Raw genomic sequence first — 16870 nt, 5'->3', positions numbered from 1 at the left:
CTATTTGTGGTTTCAGGAATCTTGGAACCTTTCCCATGTGTAAGGGGGGGGGGCCATCATAAACTAGTTTTTTTTGTATTTTCTAATGTATAATGAATCTGGGTAATAGATTTTGGTAACTAGTTCTGTTGCATTTTAAGCATAGGCAGTACTTTATACAAACAACCAAACACCTGCAAAATATATCCCTGGTTCTGTTTAACTAGAGATCTCACCCTGGCTGGTTTGGCTCAGTGGATAGAGCGTCGGCCTTCGGACTTAGGGGTCCCAGGTTCGATTCCGGTCAAGGGCATGTACCTTGGTTGTGGGCACATTCCCAGTGGGGCGTGTGCAGGAGGCAGCTAATCGATGTTTCTCTCTCATCGATGTTTCCAACTCTCTATCCCTCTCCCTTCCTCTTTGTAAAAAAAAATCAATAAAGTATATTTTGAAAAAATAGTATGCTTTTTAGTTATGTTCATGTCTCTGTGTGAAATGGTTTATTACTTCTATCAATTTTACTTGCATAGTTTCTTAAGAATGGTCACCTGTATTTCTTCCAACTCCCTGCTCCTTAAACTTCTATCTTTAATTACCAGCTATCCCTCTAAAGTGTTATCTTGAATATGTCAGCTTATCTTTACTACAAAACCTTATAGTTCATGCCCTCATCATCTCATCCATACAACTTCCTTTATTCATTTTTCTTCCATGTATCATCTTCCATACAGCATCCAGAATGACCTATCTAAACCATAAATCTAAAGTGGCCTCACACTTAGTAATCAGCCAAAGACCTTGTATGCATATGTACCTAATCCATGATGCAGACAGGATTCGACCCGTTTGAAATGAAAAAAAAAACAACAACGAAACACTGTACCCTTTTATGTAATGATATTTACTTTGAATTTATATTAGTTCACACAAACACTCCATCCATGCTTTTGTTCCGGCCCTCCGGTCCAGTTTAAGAACCCATTGTGGCCCTCGAGTCAAAAAGTTTGCCCATCCCTGGTTTAGGGAGAAGGCTAAGGGAGAAGGCACATGGATCAAACTAGGGTCTACAAACTGTTCTGTTCCTTTATTCTCAGATATATTACCTAGTTACTGACCCTCTGAGAAATAAGGAAACCTGGACATACCTGGTTACAGATCCAGGGGATCTTCTGGCCACAGAATACCCTATTACTTTAGACTACTTTCTTTTCTTGGATGAATCTAGGAAGGAATGCCTTCTTAGGCTGCAGAGTATTCATTTATGTGAACAGCTTACTCTTTCTGGTTATAATGAAGTATAATACTAGTTGTATGTGTTGTGTTAGATCAACTGTTGTAATTGTTTGAAGATTATAATCTAAATTGTTTTTATTATCAGACTTGTTTGTTTTTACAAAGGTAACCAAGTTGGTTATCTTCTTAATGATATAAAATAATTAATAGGAACTTTATTCCACACCCTCCTTTACGGTATATATCTTTGTGTCCTATTAGTAGCAGGACCAAGTGCTCCATAAAGGATAACAGTTTCCAGTACACTATTCCTCACGATGATTCCTTAAGTGGCTCATCATCTGCCTCGTCATGTGAACCAGTAAGTGATTTTCCAGCAACCTTCCGAAAATCTACCTACTGTATGAAGATGAGAAGGATCAAGCCAGCTGCTACTCCCCATGTTGAAGGTATCATTTTCATAAGTTTTTAAAAATGTTTTTATTGATTTTAGAGAGAGAGGAAGGGAGAGGGGGAGAGAGAAACATTGATGAGAGAGAAACATCAACATCAATTGGCTGCCTCCTGCCTGCCCCTTACTCGGGATCAAGCCCACAATCTGGGCATGTGCCCTGACCAGGAATCAAACCGGTGACCTCTTAGTCCATGGGTTGATGTCCAATCACTGAGCCATACTCATTCTCTGTATCTTATTCCAAAGACAGAGCATTCTCTAAAGTTATATTTTGAGGTAGCTGCTATATGTGGCCCTTCGAGTATTAAGTACCACATATGTGTTTCTTGTTAGTGATTAATTTTTTTAAGGCTATCACTACTGTTAACCTTGTGAATGGTCTCTCTGTTTTATAGAATAAAATTTGCTGATCTTACTCCTTTAGGATATATCAATCTTTCCACTTTATGATTTGAACCTCTTTCCCCTTGTTCTAGTTTGATACTCTGCTGAGGGTTTAGGGGCTGGTATTTTATTGATATTCATAATCTCAAGGGTCCTTAGTAGCCCATTATTTTGAATACTTTTGCTTCAGTGTTACCCTCAGATCAAGATGAAACAAAGTGCACTGCCTGGAGGCTCTTACTGTTCACAGGGAACTATTCATCACTTGTGATAGAGAGCAATACAAAAGGAAAAGGGAGGTTAATAAAGAGTTATACCAACTTCTTTAACAATGTCACAGGCACTTCTGAGGCCTGTGCTTGCTAACGCTTTTTCCCTGGAGCGGTTCTCAACCTGTGGGTCGCAAACAATGAAAATACATCTTGCATATCAGATATTTACATTACGATTCATAACAGTAGCAAAATTACAGTTATGAAGTAGCAATGAAAATAATTTTATGGTTGGGGTTCACCACAGCATGAGGAACTGTATTAAAGGGTTGCGGCATTAGGGAGGTTGAGAACCACTGCTTGAGGGCCTTGTGAGTGATGTTTTGAAGGCAGGCCCAGATGTTCACTTCTAGACCCTACTTAGGTCTCGTGTGTATGATATTTCAGGGTCAGGTGGAGTATCAACCAAAGGAAAAAGGAAACCCAGGCAGGAAGAAGATGAAGATTATCGAGAATTTCCTCAGAAGAAGCATAAGCTGTATGGTAATGGAGTAACGTGGCTAGTTCTTTTTCCCTTGGGCACCTGGGCTTTACTCTTTGAGGGAGAGAGACTTTAGGGTTTGGCCCTTGAAACACTCTTGAACCCTTTGAATTTTTAGGCAAGGCATGGCTTCCATCCGGCCTTATTTTACCCTCATTATCCTTCTGTCATGATCTAAGGAATCAGTTGGTTAAGGGACTGGGGCATAGGGTGTTGAGGAGAGGAGGGGAGAGATTTTGGTACTAGAGAGGGATTAGCAAAGGTGATATGTTGGGCTTCAAGTTTCTGTCTTGCGTCAGGGAGGAAGCAACGGCCTAAAACTCAGCCTAATCCCAAATCCCAGGCTCGTCGTATTCGGAAGGAACCACCAGCTTATGCAGCAGGTATGCGTTCTGTTGGAAGCTTTGTGGGATCTAGTTCTTTCATTCTGATTTTTGTTGTGATTGTTGGTAAAGAAATGATGTAGAAAAGCATTTCTTTAAGAAGGCACAGGTAATAATAGCATGGATTTGAAGGTCAGACAGACCCTTGTTTAAGTTTTGGCTCTTCATTAATTTTCGCATCTGCCTCAATTTAATTTCTGCAAACTTCAATTTCCCTGACTCTAAATAGGGATAATAAAGGCAGTCAGAACTGTGAGAATTAAATTGGGTAAAAACATTTAACAAAGTCTCAGACATAGGAAGCACTCAGCAAACTGGCTGTTACATATCTCAGTATCCCATTATTAAATGCTGCTATGAAAAATGTTGCCTGTTGTCAGTTATATCTCAATAAAGCTGGAAAATAAATGTTGCCTAGTTCTTTAAGCCATTAGGATTTGGATGTTTCGTCGATGTTTTTTAATCATGGGGAATTGAGTAGAAGTTTCAGAAACTCCTCACTTGTCTGAAAAAAACTTATTTCTAGAAGTTATAAACAATAGGAGACTCTTCCCCAGGAAGGGGAAAAACCGTTTTGTGATACTTTTCCTGAGTGCTGGAATTGTGCTTTTTGTTTCTGGAGAGCACCACAGATTATATCATGTTCTTTTATCTTCTTTGTAGGCAGTTTAGAGGAGCAATGGTACTTAGAAATTGTGGATAAAGGCAGTGTCTCTTGTCCTACCTGCCAGGCAGTGGGGAGGAAGACCATAGAGGGCTTAAAGAAACACATGGAAAACTGCAAACAGGTTAGATATTTTGTGGCATTTCATGACTGTTATATTATGATCTTTTACCCAAAGTTTAGACATCTGGCACTGTGTTGGGTATGCTGATTACCATGGAGAAGAGGCAACATTGGGTCCTAGGGAAAACATAGGCTTTGGACTGTGACAGACTTGGGTTTGAATCTTTACTCAGCCACTTACTAGTTGTATCATTTAGCTTTTTATGTGTGAGACTCGGTTTCCTCATTTATAAAATAGAAATAAAATAATTACTACTTTGGGTAGTTTATTAGAGGATAAGAAAGAAATAATACATGCTAAATTCCTACCCCATTATTTGGCAAGTATTGGCACTCAGTAAATGGTAGTTTGTATTTTTTAAGAAATGAATTGCCTTTAATTCTTTTTCCTTGAGGATATGACATGGAGCTTGTGGGATTTTGAGATTTATTGACTGTTGAGTTTGGGAAATCAAGGAGATACAGAGGACAGCATTTGAATAGGTTTTTGTGGCATCTTTTTCTCTGTTGAATAGTCTGGCACTGAGCAGTATTTTTTCTCTGTAGGAAATGTTTACTTGCCATCATTGTGGGAAACAACTTCGTTCACTGGCAGGGATGAAGTATCACGTCATGGCAAATCATAATAGTTTGGTAAGAGTGTCTTCTGTCCTATATGAGCCTACGTGGTGTTTGGGTGTCTTAGATGAGTATAGATAACTCAGGGAGATGGCTAAGGCTCTGGGGCTTTACAGGGGTGTGAGTAAGAAGACCCTTTCAATAGAAGACCTATGTACAATGAAACCTTTGTGGTGGATATATTGGTATTTTTGTGTTTAGGTTAGTCCCAAAGGTTCATACCCTGGGAGGTAGAGGCTTAGAACTCTAATTTCCATTACATTCACTTCCTTGTCTGTCTAGGTCTAGGAGATAGAGAAAGCCAGGAGTCAGATGACATAGGCTTCATGGGCATCAGCTTACGTGCTAGTCTAGTCCTTGATTCTTCTACGATATAATTTTTTTCTATATCTGTCTTTTCCATGAATTATCCGCTTGTTTGCTTCTCTTGCTTTCTAGCCCATTTTGAAGGCCGGAGATGAAATAGATGAGCCAAGTGAGAGGGAACGGCTCCGAACAGTTCTAAAGAGACTGGGAAAGCTCAGGTGCATGCGTGAGGTAAGAACCCGGGGACAGCACCTCCTTTTGCCTGGAGCCTTAGGTCCATGTCTTCCTGTTATTCTCTTCCATTTCTCCTCCTCCTCCCTGTAGACCTGGTTCGGTATCATCTTCCCGCTTTTCCAGGTCTCCTGAACTCATTAATAGGTCTTTATTTTCTTTCTCATCTCCAAAAATTTATTTTTTCCCCTTTATACTTTGTTTGAAGGGGTTTCTTTGCCACCTTTTTTTGGTGTGATGCAGAGATCCTAGTAACCTCACCGTGAGGAACTTTGATATTGCTGGGTATTTGATATTGGATCATAGAGTAAGGAGGAAGCTCTGACACACAAGAGGTGCACAGTTCTAGTTTGTTAAATGTGGACTGAACATTGACTGTGATGCTTGGTGGTAGACAGAGCAGCCGTCGGCCAGGGACAAGATGGGGGTGTGCCAATGGGAAATGCTGGAGAGGGTCTAGTGACATCAGAGGGTCTATTTGTGTGGACTGGTGGTGGTTGACTGCCTGTGGCTGTGGAGAAATTTAGAGATCATGTCAAAAGATATAAGATTATAGTTTTGGTTTCTCTCCTGTGTTCAGAGTTGCTCTAGTAGCTTCACCAGCATCATGGGATATCTGTACCATGTCAGAAAATGTGGCAAAGAGGCTGCGGAGCTGGAGGAGATGATCTTGAAGTGTCACCACTGTGGGAAGCCATATAGATCGAAGGCTGGACTTGCGTATCACCTGAGGTCAGAGCATGGGCCTGTGAGTACTGATTACTTTCCAGACCCTGTTTGGGGATATATTCTGTGGTAGCTGTTTAGCCCTACATCTTTCCATACATTCTTGGTTCCTCGTTTGTATCCTCATTTAATTATGAATGCTTTTGTTCTCTTTTCCTTGTTCTTCCTTTGTTCTCTTATTTCTGCCTTTTGAATATTCTTAGAGAAATCAAAGTTCATTGTAGGCAGAAGTAAACACATTATTATTATTTTTTTTAAAATATATTTTATTGATTTTTTTACAGAGAGGAAGGGAGAGAGATAGAGAGTTAGAAACATTGATGAGAGAGAAACATCGATCAGCTGCCTCCCGCACATCTCCTACTGGGGATGTGCCCGCAACCCAGGTACATGCCCTTGACCGGAATCGAACCTGGGACCATTCAGTCCGCAGGCCGACGCTCTATCCACTGAGCCAAACCGGTTTCGGCCACATTATTATTTTTTAAAGCTTAAGGCATTCTGAATCCCTTAGCTAGAAATTTTGTGGGAATCTGTCCGGCTGTTTTCTGTATTCCAATTTATTTGTCTTGACTTTTTTTTCTGATTACATTTCTACATTCCCCTCACCTCATGTTTGTTTTAAGAGTTACGTTTCAAGATATAATTTACATATGGAAATTAATATTCACCCTTTTGGTGTACAGTCATAAAAGTTTTGACAACTTCATATAGTCATGTAACCACCACCATAATCAAGATATAGAACAATTTGATAATCTCCCCCAAATTCCCTATGTCTCTTTGTAATCAGCTCTTCTCACCATTCCCAACCCCTGGCAACCACTGATCTATTTTCTGTCTTTATAGTTTTGCCTGTTTTAGAATATCACGTAAATGGAATCATGCAGTATACAAACTTTTAAGTCTGGCTAATTTCACTTAGCTTAATGCATTTGAGATTCATTTATATGTTGGCATGTATCATTAGTTTATTCCTTTTTTTAAAATATATTTTATTGATTTTTTACAGAGAGGAAGGGAGAGGGATAGGGAGTTAGAAACATCGATGAGAGAGAAACATCAAACAGCTGCCTCCTGCACATCTCCTACTGGGGATGTGCCCGCAACCAAGGTACATGCCCTTGACCGGAATCGAACCTGGGACCCTTCGGTCCGCAGGCCGACGCTCTATCCACTGAGCCAAACGAGTTAGGGCATTAGTTTATTCCTTTTAATTTGTATCTAGGATTCCATTAAATGGATGTCTCACAATTTGTTATCCATTTACCAGTAGAAAAATGTTTGGTTATTTCTATTTATGGGTAATTATGAATAAAGATGCTATAAACATTTACTTAAAAGTTATTGTATGAGCTGTGGCTGGTGTTGCTCAGTGGTTTGAGTGTTGTCCCATTCACCAAGATTGCCGATTCAATTCCCCGTCAGGGCACATACTTGGGTTGTGGGCTTGGTACCCAGTGAGGGGAGTGTAAGAGGCAGCCTATAGAGGTTTCTCTCTCTCCCTCTTTTCCTCCCTCTAAAACCAATAAAAACAAAAACAAAAAAAGTTATTATATGACACTGTTGATGACACTGTTGACAGTGTAGAAATGTTGTTATGGAAATGCAAACTGTTTTCCGTAACAGTATGGAGTTTCCTCAAAAAATTAAATATGGAACTGCCATTTGACCTAGTGATCCCACTTCTGGGAATATATCCTAAGAGTTCTGAAACACCAATCAGAAAGACTGTACACACCCCTATATTCATAGCAATGAAATTTACAATAGCTAAGATCCGGAAACAGCCTAAATGCCCATCAGTAGATGAGTGGATAAAAAAGCTTTTGTACATTTATACCATGTGGAATACTATGCAGCAGTAAAAAAGAAGGATCTCTTACCCTTTGAGACAGCATGGAGGGACCTGGAGAGTATTATGCTAAGTGAAATAAGTCAGTCAGAGAAAGATAATATCACATGATCTCAGTCATGTGGAATCAAATGAACAAAATAAACTGATGAACAAAATAGATCCATAGAATAGAAACATGGAACAGAGGGGAGGCGGGGGAGGGTGGGTTTGAAGAACTTGTATGCATGTATGCATAACCCATGGATACAGACAATAGGGTGGTGAAGGCCTGGGGGTGGGGTAGGACTAGAAGGGGTGAATAGGAGGAAAAAGAGGACATATGTAATAATTTCAACAATAAAGATTTTTAAAAAAGTTATTGTATGAAAATAAGTTTTAACTTTTCTTGGGTAAATACTTAGGAATGGGATTACTAGGTCATATGATAAATGTGTGTTTAACTTTATAAGAAACTTCCAAATTGTTTTCCAAAGTGGCTATGCCATTTTGTCTTCTCACCAGCAAAGGATGAGAATTCCAGTTGCTTTGCATCCTCCTCAGCACTTGCAATTGTCAGTTTCATTTAAAAAATCCATTCTGAGGTATGTAGTGGTATTTTACTGTGGTTTACTTTTGCATTTCCCTGATTTAATGATGTTGATCATCTTTTTTTTTTAAAATATATTTTATTGATTTTTTACAGAGAGGAAGGAGAGAGGGGTAGAGAGTTAGAAACATCGATGAGAGAGGAACATCGATCAGCTGCCTCCTGCACACCCCACTGGGGATGTGCCTGCAACCAAGGTACATGCTCTTGACCAGAATCGAACCTGGGGCCCTTGAGTCCGCAGGCCGACGCTCTATCCACTGAGCCAAACTGGTCAGGGTGATGTTGATCATCTTTTCATGTGCTTATTGGCAATGTCAGTCTTTAGTGAAGCACCTTCATTTGTGAAGTGTATGTTAAAATCCTTTGTTCATTTTATTATTGGCGTTTTTGTTGTCTTACTATTAAGTTTTGATCATATTCAGAGTTTTTTACATATTCTGGACACAAGTCCTTTATCAGATGTGTTTTGCAATTATTTTCACCCATTCTGTAGCATCTTTTCATATTTTATAGTGTTCTTCAAAGAGCAGATTTCTTAATTTTGATCAAGTACAATTTATCTTTTTTTTCTTTTATGGATAATGCTTTTGTTTTTGTATCTAAGATATTTTTGCTCAACCCAATGTATAATTTTCTATTGCTGCTGTAAAAAGTATCACCACAAACTAATGGCTTAAACAATACAACTATATTATCTCACAGTTCATTAGGCCAGGAGTCCAGGTACAGTTGGTTCAGCTGGTTCCGCCATGTAGAGCCTCGCCAGGCTGGAATCAAAGTTTCATTAGGGCCATTCCTTGCTGAGGCTTGAGCGGAAAATCTGTTTCTATGCTCCTTAAGGTTGTTTAAGAATTCCATTCCATGCAGTTGTAGGACCCTATTTCCTTGCTTGCTGTAGACCAGGAGTTGTTCTCAGCTCTAATGGCCACCTACATTCCTTGGCTCATGGGCCCTTCATTTTCAACAACAGTATTGAGTTTATCGCATTCTTTGAATCTCTCTTGCCTCTTCTTCTGTCACATTTCTCTTACTTAAAGTCAACTGATTATGGACTTTAATTAGATCTATAAAATACTTTCACATCAGCACCTAGATTAGTGTTTGAATAACTGATGACTGCAGCCTAGCCAAGTTGACACATCAATAAACCATCAGACCCCTAAAATGATATTGTATGTTAATTGTAACTGAAAAATACATTTAACAAAATTATACTTAGGATCACCAAAAATTTATCCCTTGGTTTCTCCTAGAAGTTTTGTTGTTTTATGGTTTACACGGGGTTTTTATCCATTTTGAGTTAATTTTTGTATGTAATATGAGGTAAAATGTACATTAAGATGGTGGAGCTTTATGATAGTGATTACAAGCTAATGAATAGCTCTTTTGCTATTGAGAGCATAAAGGACAGCCTTTAATCACCTCTTATGGAAGACACTTCTCAGGCTTGTGTTTGCTATGTTTCATTTTTGCAGGTCTTTCCAGGGTCAGGACAGCCAGAGTGCTTAAAAGAGATGAGCATGGAGCCAAAGAGTGGGGGCAGAGTTCAGAGGCGTTCTGCCAAGATAGCTGTGTACCACCTGCAGGAGCTGGCCTCTGTGGAACTGGCCAAGGAATGGCCTAAGAGGAAGGTTCTTCAGGATCTGATACCTGATGACCGGAAGGTAAGGTAGAAACTTGTATTACTTTTGAAGGAGTATGTCTGATACTATGCTTGTTACATAAAGAAGAGTAAATGCACTTGAGTGAGTGTACGATAAACAATGCTTTGCTTCTTTTTTTAATTTTATTTTTTAATCCTCTGTCAGGGACATTTTTTCATTGATTTTTAGAGAGAGTGGAAGTGAGAGGGAAAGACAGAGAGAAATATTGATGTGAGAGAAACACATTGATTGGTTGCCTCCTGCATGAGCCCTGACCAGGGCCGGGGGGCGGGGCTGGGGAGGAGCCTGCAACCAAGGTATGTCCCCTTGACCGGAATTGAACCTGGAACCCTTTGGTCTGCAGGCTGATGCTCTATCCACTGAGCCAGAACTGGCTAAGGCATATTTTGCTTCTTTATCCTTGGAGATTAAGTACATTTGATCCAGCTCCAGTGTTTCTGATCATGTAGGTCTTATAGAAACAGTATGTTTCAGAAGCTCCTTTTAAGGAGTCTCTTAATTTTGGACCATTCCTGTGGGTACCTAAATTCCCAAATTAATTTTTGCTTGGTCCTTGCCTAATGTGTTTCCACTTTGTTAGTTCATATGTAGTTGTTTATATTTAACTGAGGTAAATGCTAAACGCTTGATTAGGGTGTGTTGTCCAGTTTTTTCCATGGCAAAATTACAATTTTCCCCTTTCTAATTAGTGAATATTTTGTGGAGAGATTGAGACTACATAATTAACCTGTGTTTTATCATACTTCTACCCACTTACTTTAGCATCCATCGGTGATTCATGCTTGCAGCAGTTATCACTGTGGTGTTTGCTTAATGATTTTTTTTTGTTTCCATCATTTCTTCTACGATTATTAAGAGACAGCTCTGTCCTTTTCTTCTAATTTGTTTTATATGAGTATAGACTCGTGGGTATTTATTTTATTCAATGGCCTATGATTCAATGCTTTTATTATTTTGCTGCTCAAATTGCCCCAGCTTTGGCCATCAAAAGCTCTTTTTAAAAAAATATATTTTTATTGATTTCAGAGAAGAAGGGAGAGGGAGAGAGAGATAGAAACATCAGTGATGAGAGAGAATAATTGATTGGCTGTCTTCTGCACACACCCCCACTGGGGATTGAGCCTGCAACTGAGATATGTACCCTTGACCAGAATCAAACCTGGGACTCTTTGGTCTGTGGGCTGATACTCTATCTCCTGAGCCAAACTGGGTAGGGTAGTTTCAGGAACTTTAAAGGGTCTTACATATTACAATTTTGTGGGTTTTTTTATATGAAGATATACTTGTCGAACTCCAGAATTACTTGAAGAGTTGGGTTGAAACTTTTGGGGTGTTTTGGAAGTTGGATTCTTCAATAAAATCTTTCTTATCTTGTAGTTAAAATACACTCGCCCTGGGCTACCTACCTTCAGCCAGGAAGTACTACATAAATGGAAGTCAGATATCAAGAAGTACCATCGTATTGAGTGTCCTAACCAGGTGGTTCTTTCTCATTCATTTATTCAGTAAATGTTTCTCAGGCATCTGCTGTTGTTTCAGTTATTTATTCCTTTGTGACAAATCCCCTGAACCTGAGAGACTTCACATCAATTATTTTATTTGTTCACAATTCTGTAATAATTTTCTTAGGCCCGGGGTAGTTTTCCTGCTGTACATGGCATCAGCTAAGATCACTCATAGGTTGCATTCAGCTGGAAACTCAGATGGGATCTGAATGTCCAAGATGGCTTCTCTGCAGCTAATTGATCTGGAGCTTGGCTCTCTATATGGTCTCTCTCTCTAGTAGGTAGTTAGATTACTAGCAGAGTACATATTCTAAGAATATGAAAGTGGAAGCTGAAGATCTCTTAAGACCTAGTTGCAGAATTTGTTCAGCATCTCTCCATGGCATTCTATTGGTCAAAGGAATCACAGTGCTAACCCCGATTCAAGGAGAGGATAAACAGAGTCCACTGTTTGATGGGAAGAGTGGTCGAGAATTTCCAGCCATCTTTAATCTAACTTACCTATATATGCACTACTTTGCAGAGGAGTAGATATATAAGAAATAGAAGATGTTTGTACTAAAGAAAGCAGATTTTTTACAAAATCTGTGTAATTTTCTATGTTTAAGTATCAGAAAAAGTACCAGGGATGGGAATATGTTAAGCTTTTGTAAACAACTTGTTTACCTCTTTATCTTTTTATTTATTTATTTTTACCCTTTGTTGGTTTTCCTTCTTGCTTTTGTGGCTTGCATGTGAATTCTTTTCCTGTTTGGTTGTGATATAAACGTAAGGTTGATCCTAGTAAACAACCAGATTGCTGAGAGAAGGATGCTCTTTTGTACAGTCCTCATGTTGTTTTTTCTTCTTTTTTTCAGGGTTGTGAGGCTGTCTACAGTAGTGTATCTGGCCTTAAAGCTCACCTGGGCTCTTGTACTTTGGTTTGTAACTTTCTGAACTATTTATCTTAACATGACTTCTGAACTAGAAGAGAACTCAGTTTAGATGAACAGCTAATTGTCCTGTTTTCTGTTGTCTTCAGAGGCTGATTTAGTTTTTTATGTCCCAAAAAATCTTGGTCTATTATTTGGGTGGGATGCCAGGTTATGTCCAAAGTGCAGAAAAGGCCAACATAGCCATAAGTCATATCAATTGAAGAATTTGGAGAAAAATATATTAGTTCTGGACCTGACCTGTCTTATTGGGCCTTAAACTTTCTAGAGTCAGTTTACATGTACTTAAATGGACTAGTGAAGATCCTTAAATGCATCTGAACTGTACTGGCCTCTGGAGGTGGGATGTGGTAGGTGGGAGGTGGGATCCCTAGGTGTCAGGTTAAGGTCACCTCACTGAGTCTTTTCCACGTTGACCCAGGTGCCCTACAACCCACCAGCCATGGGGATTGGTGCCACTTTCCAATCCCTTTTAGAAGTATCTCTTCACACAAAATGAACATCATGGAAACAAAGCTTCAGGAGGGGAAAGGAGTCTCAGTTCAAGGCAGTAAGAGGGTTGTAGGCGTCCAAACCAGATCTGTCCAGGAATGCTTAAGAGCTGGTCGGCTTGATCTTAGTTTCTGAGTCCTTAAACTCTGTTATGGACGATACTCTCCTAATCCTGGATTTCTAAGTCACCCTTTGCAGCAATGGAGTATATTGGGGAGAATTATACTTTGGTGCCTATAATGAGGTTCAGGAGTTTGATAATTTTTGGGGAGAAACCAAGAGAACCTTGAAAGTGAAGTAACAAACAAGAGAAGATAGAAAGATGTGACATGTCACATAATAAAAGTAGGAGGATTTTGGTTTGTGTTGAGGGAGTGGGAGGTTTTGGTAGAGAATTGCATTAGGATAGATACATAGTGGTGATAGTCTGCCCGAGCTGTTTTTCCTAAATATATGGCTGTTTTGGATTTTCTTCCTTCTTACCTTTGCTGAAGTAGAATCCCTTCTTTTCATCAATAACAGTCCCTACATGTGGCCCAGGTATGTGTTCCTGAGTTTGCCAATAATACTCTTTTCTTTAAAACAGGGAAACTTTGTGGCTGGAAAATACAAGTGTCTTCTATGTCAGAAAGAATTTGTGTCAGAGAGTGGTGTCAAGTATCACATCAACTCTGTCCATGCTGAGGTGAGGGTCCTGCTTTCTCACAGTGTTTTTCTCTTCTAATCATATTTCCTTTTCCTATACATACACCATAGGAGAGATGGATTTTGTGTCTGTTTTGTGGGCGAGGACAGTCAGGGAAAGTAAGTGGTTACCAGAGACATTGGAGTTCAATCCAGTTAAATCAGGCATTTGGGAACCAGGCTGAATTTACACCTTCTTATTTAACAGCAATCTCTCTACTTCCATTTTCTAATATTCTTTAAAAAAATTTTTTTTCTTTTTATTGATTTCAGAGAGGAAGGGAGAGGGAGAGAAAGATAGAAACACCAGTGATGGGAAAGGACCATTGATCGGCTGCCTCCTGCATGCCCCACACGGGATTGATCCTGCAACCTGGATATGTGCCCTGACCCAGAAGCGAGCCATGACCTCCTGGTTCATAGGTCGCCAATCAACCACTGAGCCACATCGCTGGGCTTCTAATACTCTAACGCAGGGGTCCTCAAACTACGGCCCACGGGCCACATGCAAATACAAATATTGTATTTGTTCCCGTTTTGTTTTTTTACTTCAAAATAAGATATATGCAGTGTGCATAGGAATTTTGTTTATAGTTTTTTTATAAACTATAGTCTGGCCCTCCAACGGTCTGAGGGACAGTGAACTGGCCCCCTGTTTAAAAAGTTTGAGGACCCCTGCTCTAACGTCTTGAGCGACCTGTTTTTAATGCTACTTAAAATACCTCATGGAGCCCAGCTGGCTGCTTGATGATTCTCTCTCATCATTGATATTTCTATCTCTTTCTTCCTTCCTCTCTGAAATCAATAGAAACATATTAAGAGAAAAATAATAAATTAAATACTGCATAGGAACAAATATAAAGGACATTGAGACAATTGAGGAATTTTGAATATTAACTATATTAAATAATAGCAATGTGTCCATGTTAATATTTCAAAATGTGATCATTGTAGTTTTGCAGAAGAACACCCTTGTTCTTAGGCAGATACATGCTGAAGTATTTAGGGATGAAGTAACATGTTGTCTGCAACTAACTTGCAAAATGGTTTAGCAAAAAGAAGGAAGGAAGGAAAAGAGAGAGGTGAACAATGATAAATCTAGGTGTTCATTAAATTAATAACTTTTCTGAAGGTTTGTAAATTTTCAAAATACTTCAGTTGTTTGTGAAAAAACTCTGTGTTTTGCCCTAATCATGCCTTTTAAAATTCTTCCCACACCTCTTTATGCTTTCCACTGTGTTTTGACTGGATAATGTTTCTGTTTTGCCTTGTAGGATTGGTTTGTTGTAAACCCAGCAACAACCAAAAGCTTTGAAAAGCTGATGAAGATAAAGCAGCGGCAGCAAGAAGAAGAAAAGCGGAGACAGCAGCACAGGAGCAGGAGGTCTCTGAGAAGGCGGCAGCAGGCTGGCGTGGAGCTTCCTGAGCCGGCAGAGCTGAGTCTGAGAGCAGGGAAAGATCCGAGGAGGAGTAGCGAGGGACTGCTAGTGTCGACCTCCTGTAAAGAACCAGAGCAGGAACCAGCGCCAGCTCAGTTCCAGAAAGTAAGGCCCCCAAAGGCCAACCATAAACGAGGAAGGAAGTAGGCAGCCAGTGTGAGAGCGCTCCTCGGGGAGTGATGATGCTCTTGTCACGGGACCTGTGCTGGAGGACTGAGTTATGGGGCTGAGTGAAGAGAAATGTCCTCTTTCAGTTGTTTGTGGAAAGCTACAACTTTCTCAACTCTTTACCCCTCTATACATTTCACTGTTTTCCCTACTTAATCACTTTGACAACCTCCCTTCCCCAACCCTTTTTTGGTAGGTTTTCCTGCTATTCCTCATTGGAGTTTATTATTTTTCTCTTATCTTGCCCAAAGAGCTCCCTCTTGAGGCCAACCATAGGCCCCTCTTGCCCTGTACAAGACCAAGAAAGCTGGTTGTTGTTTTCTTCCTGGGGTGTAGAATGTTCTTGGAAGTTCTATTGATTTAGTAGTCTCCATCATCAAGTTTATAAAACAATTCCACATTAAATTTTTAAAACCATACTGATTAATCATTTTGTATTTGTGCTATAACAAGCCTAGAAGCTAGAATTAAGATTACCCTCTTTGGGAAACAAACTTTATGGAGGTTGTTTTCAATATGGTTTTAGGATTGAAAGAAAGAACTGAGTTTAGGATGAAAAAGCTAGAGCTCACCTACACTAATTCTACTGGGAAGTGTTTTGTCTGCCCCAAGTAGCAGTGACTAACTAAACCCACAGGCATAAAAAAGCAGCCTTAGGACTAGTATGTACCAAACATTAAAGTGGCTGGAAAAAGAAACTAGAAGAAGCAATAAATACTGCCTCAACTTCCCTGTGGCTTGAGGCCTCCTCATCTGTCGTTACAATTGGTGCCCTCCTGAAGTTTGTTTTGCCCTCTCGGTTCTAAGGATTGAGAAATAACCAGGTTGATTGCCCCTGATCTTTTGATACAGAATCCTAGTGTTCCTGGTAATGCCTCTAGATCGGTAGCCAAGACACTCGTTCCTTCTCTTCCGGACTTGACTTCACTTGCTAGTCTACACCCCACTAAGTCCTCATCCCTCCCTTTAGTCAACCTCTGAATTTTCTGAGAATATTGCTGTCTATCCTCTTTTATGTGTGTTCTATTGTCTTTAATCCTGAGACTTTGACACCAGATATTGATATTTACCTGGAGTTGGAAAGAAAAATTCTTTTTCTGTACCTCATGCCTAGCTGATGTCTAATGGGCTGTTAGATGTTTTTAAATAAGTGAAGGACATGGTATATCCGCTGTACATTGTCATTTGCAGTTGTGCTCTTAGAGCCCTTTCAGTAGATGAGGATTGTCAGGGAGAAGAAATGAAGAAGCTATATTAATTTCTGGTAAGACTTGGGAAATGTTTGGCAATGACAAAAGAAATAAATGACTGTTAGATTGATGTTTCCAGTGTTCATTGACTCCGACCTGCTACAGTAGGTCCTCGGGTTACGTCGGAGATCCGTTCCTACTGCGCCACATAACGAGATTTTTGCCGTAAGTCTGAACCCACCTACATAAGCACCTACGTCACTCACATGGGCACATACACAGCAGTAATGAAGTGAAACAGTAAAAAAAATTTAAAAGAAAATTCCTAACCTTGTGGTAAATAAATAATAAAAAACATAAAGCACATATGTACATATGTCAAAATGACGGAACATTTTTTTTATTATAAAATAAATGGGAGATGGCGACATAACCACGAAATGACGTATGTCGAGTCGACGTAACCTGAGAACTGTCTGTAGTTGACTCCTTGCT

The 16870-nt window shown here is 39.7% G+C and overlaps 1 protein-coding gene across 2 annotated transcripts in view; it reads left to right on the top strand.

The window, feature by feature from the left end:
* Positions 1 to 16505, top strand: part of ZNF512 (zinc finger protein 512) — a 20990-nt gene extending 4485 nt beyond the window's left edge. For both annotated transcript variants that reach the window (XM_006767443.2, XM_015566359.1), the window contains exons 3-14: positions 1474 to 1661; positions 2710 to 2805; positions 3103 to 3186; positions 3850 to 3974; positions 4520 to 4606; positions 5030 to 5128; positions 5709 to 5876; positions 9777 to 9965; positions 11343 to 11444; positions 12328 to 12390; positions 13481 to 13579; positions 14853 to 16505. In XM_006767443.2, the coding sequence (XP_006767506.1) occupies positions 1474 to 1661; positions 2710 to 2805; positions 3103 to 3186; positions 3850 to 3974; positions 4520 to 4606; positions 5030 to 5128; positions 5709 to 5876; positions 9777 to 9965; positions 11343 to 11444; positions 12328 to 12390; positions 13481 to 13579; positions 14853 to 15164 (1612 nt within the window). In that variant the 3' untranslated portion in view covers positions 15165 to 16505. The remainder of the gene's footprint in view (positions 1 to 1473; positions 1662 to 2709; positions 2806 to 3102; positions 3187 to 3849; positions 3975 to 4519; positions 4607 to 5029; positions 5129 to 5708; positions 5877 to 9776; positions 9966 to 11342; positions 11445 to 12327; positions 12391 to 13480; positions 13580 to 14852) is intronic.
* Positions 16506 to 16870: the final 365 nt, after the last annotated feature.

This window comes from Myotis davidii, unplaced genomic scaffold (assembly GCF_000327345.1).
Source record: "Myotis davidii unplaced genomic scaffold, ASM32734v1 scaffold238, whole genome shotgun sequence".
In the NCBI taxonomy this organism is placed as follows: Eukaryota; Metazoa; Chordata; class Mammalia; order Chiroptera; family Vespertilionidae; genus Myotis; species Myotis davidii.
This window is presented reverse-complemented; position numbering and strand designations above follow the sequence as displayed.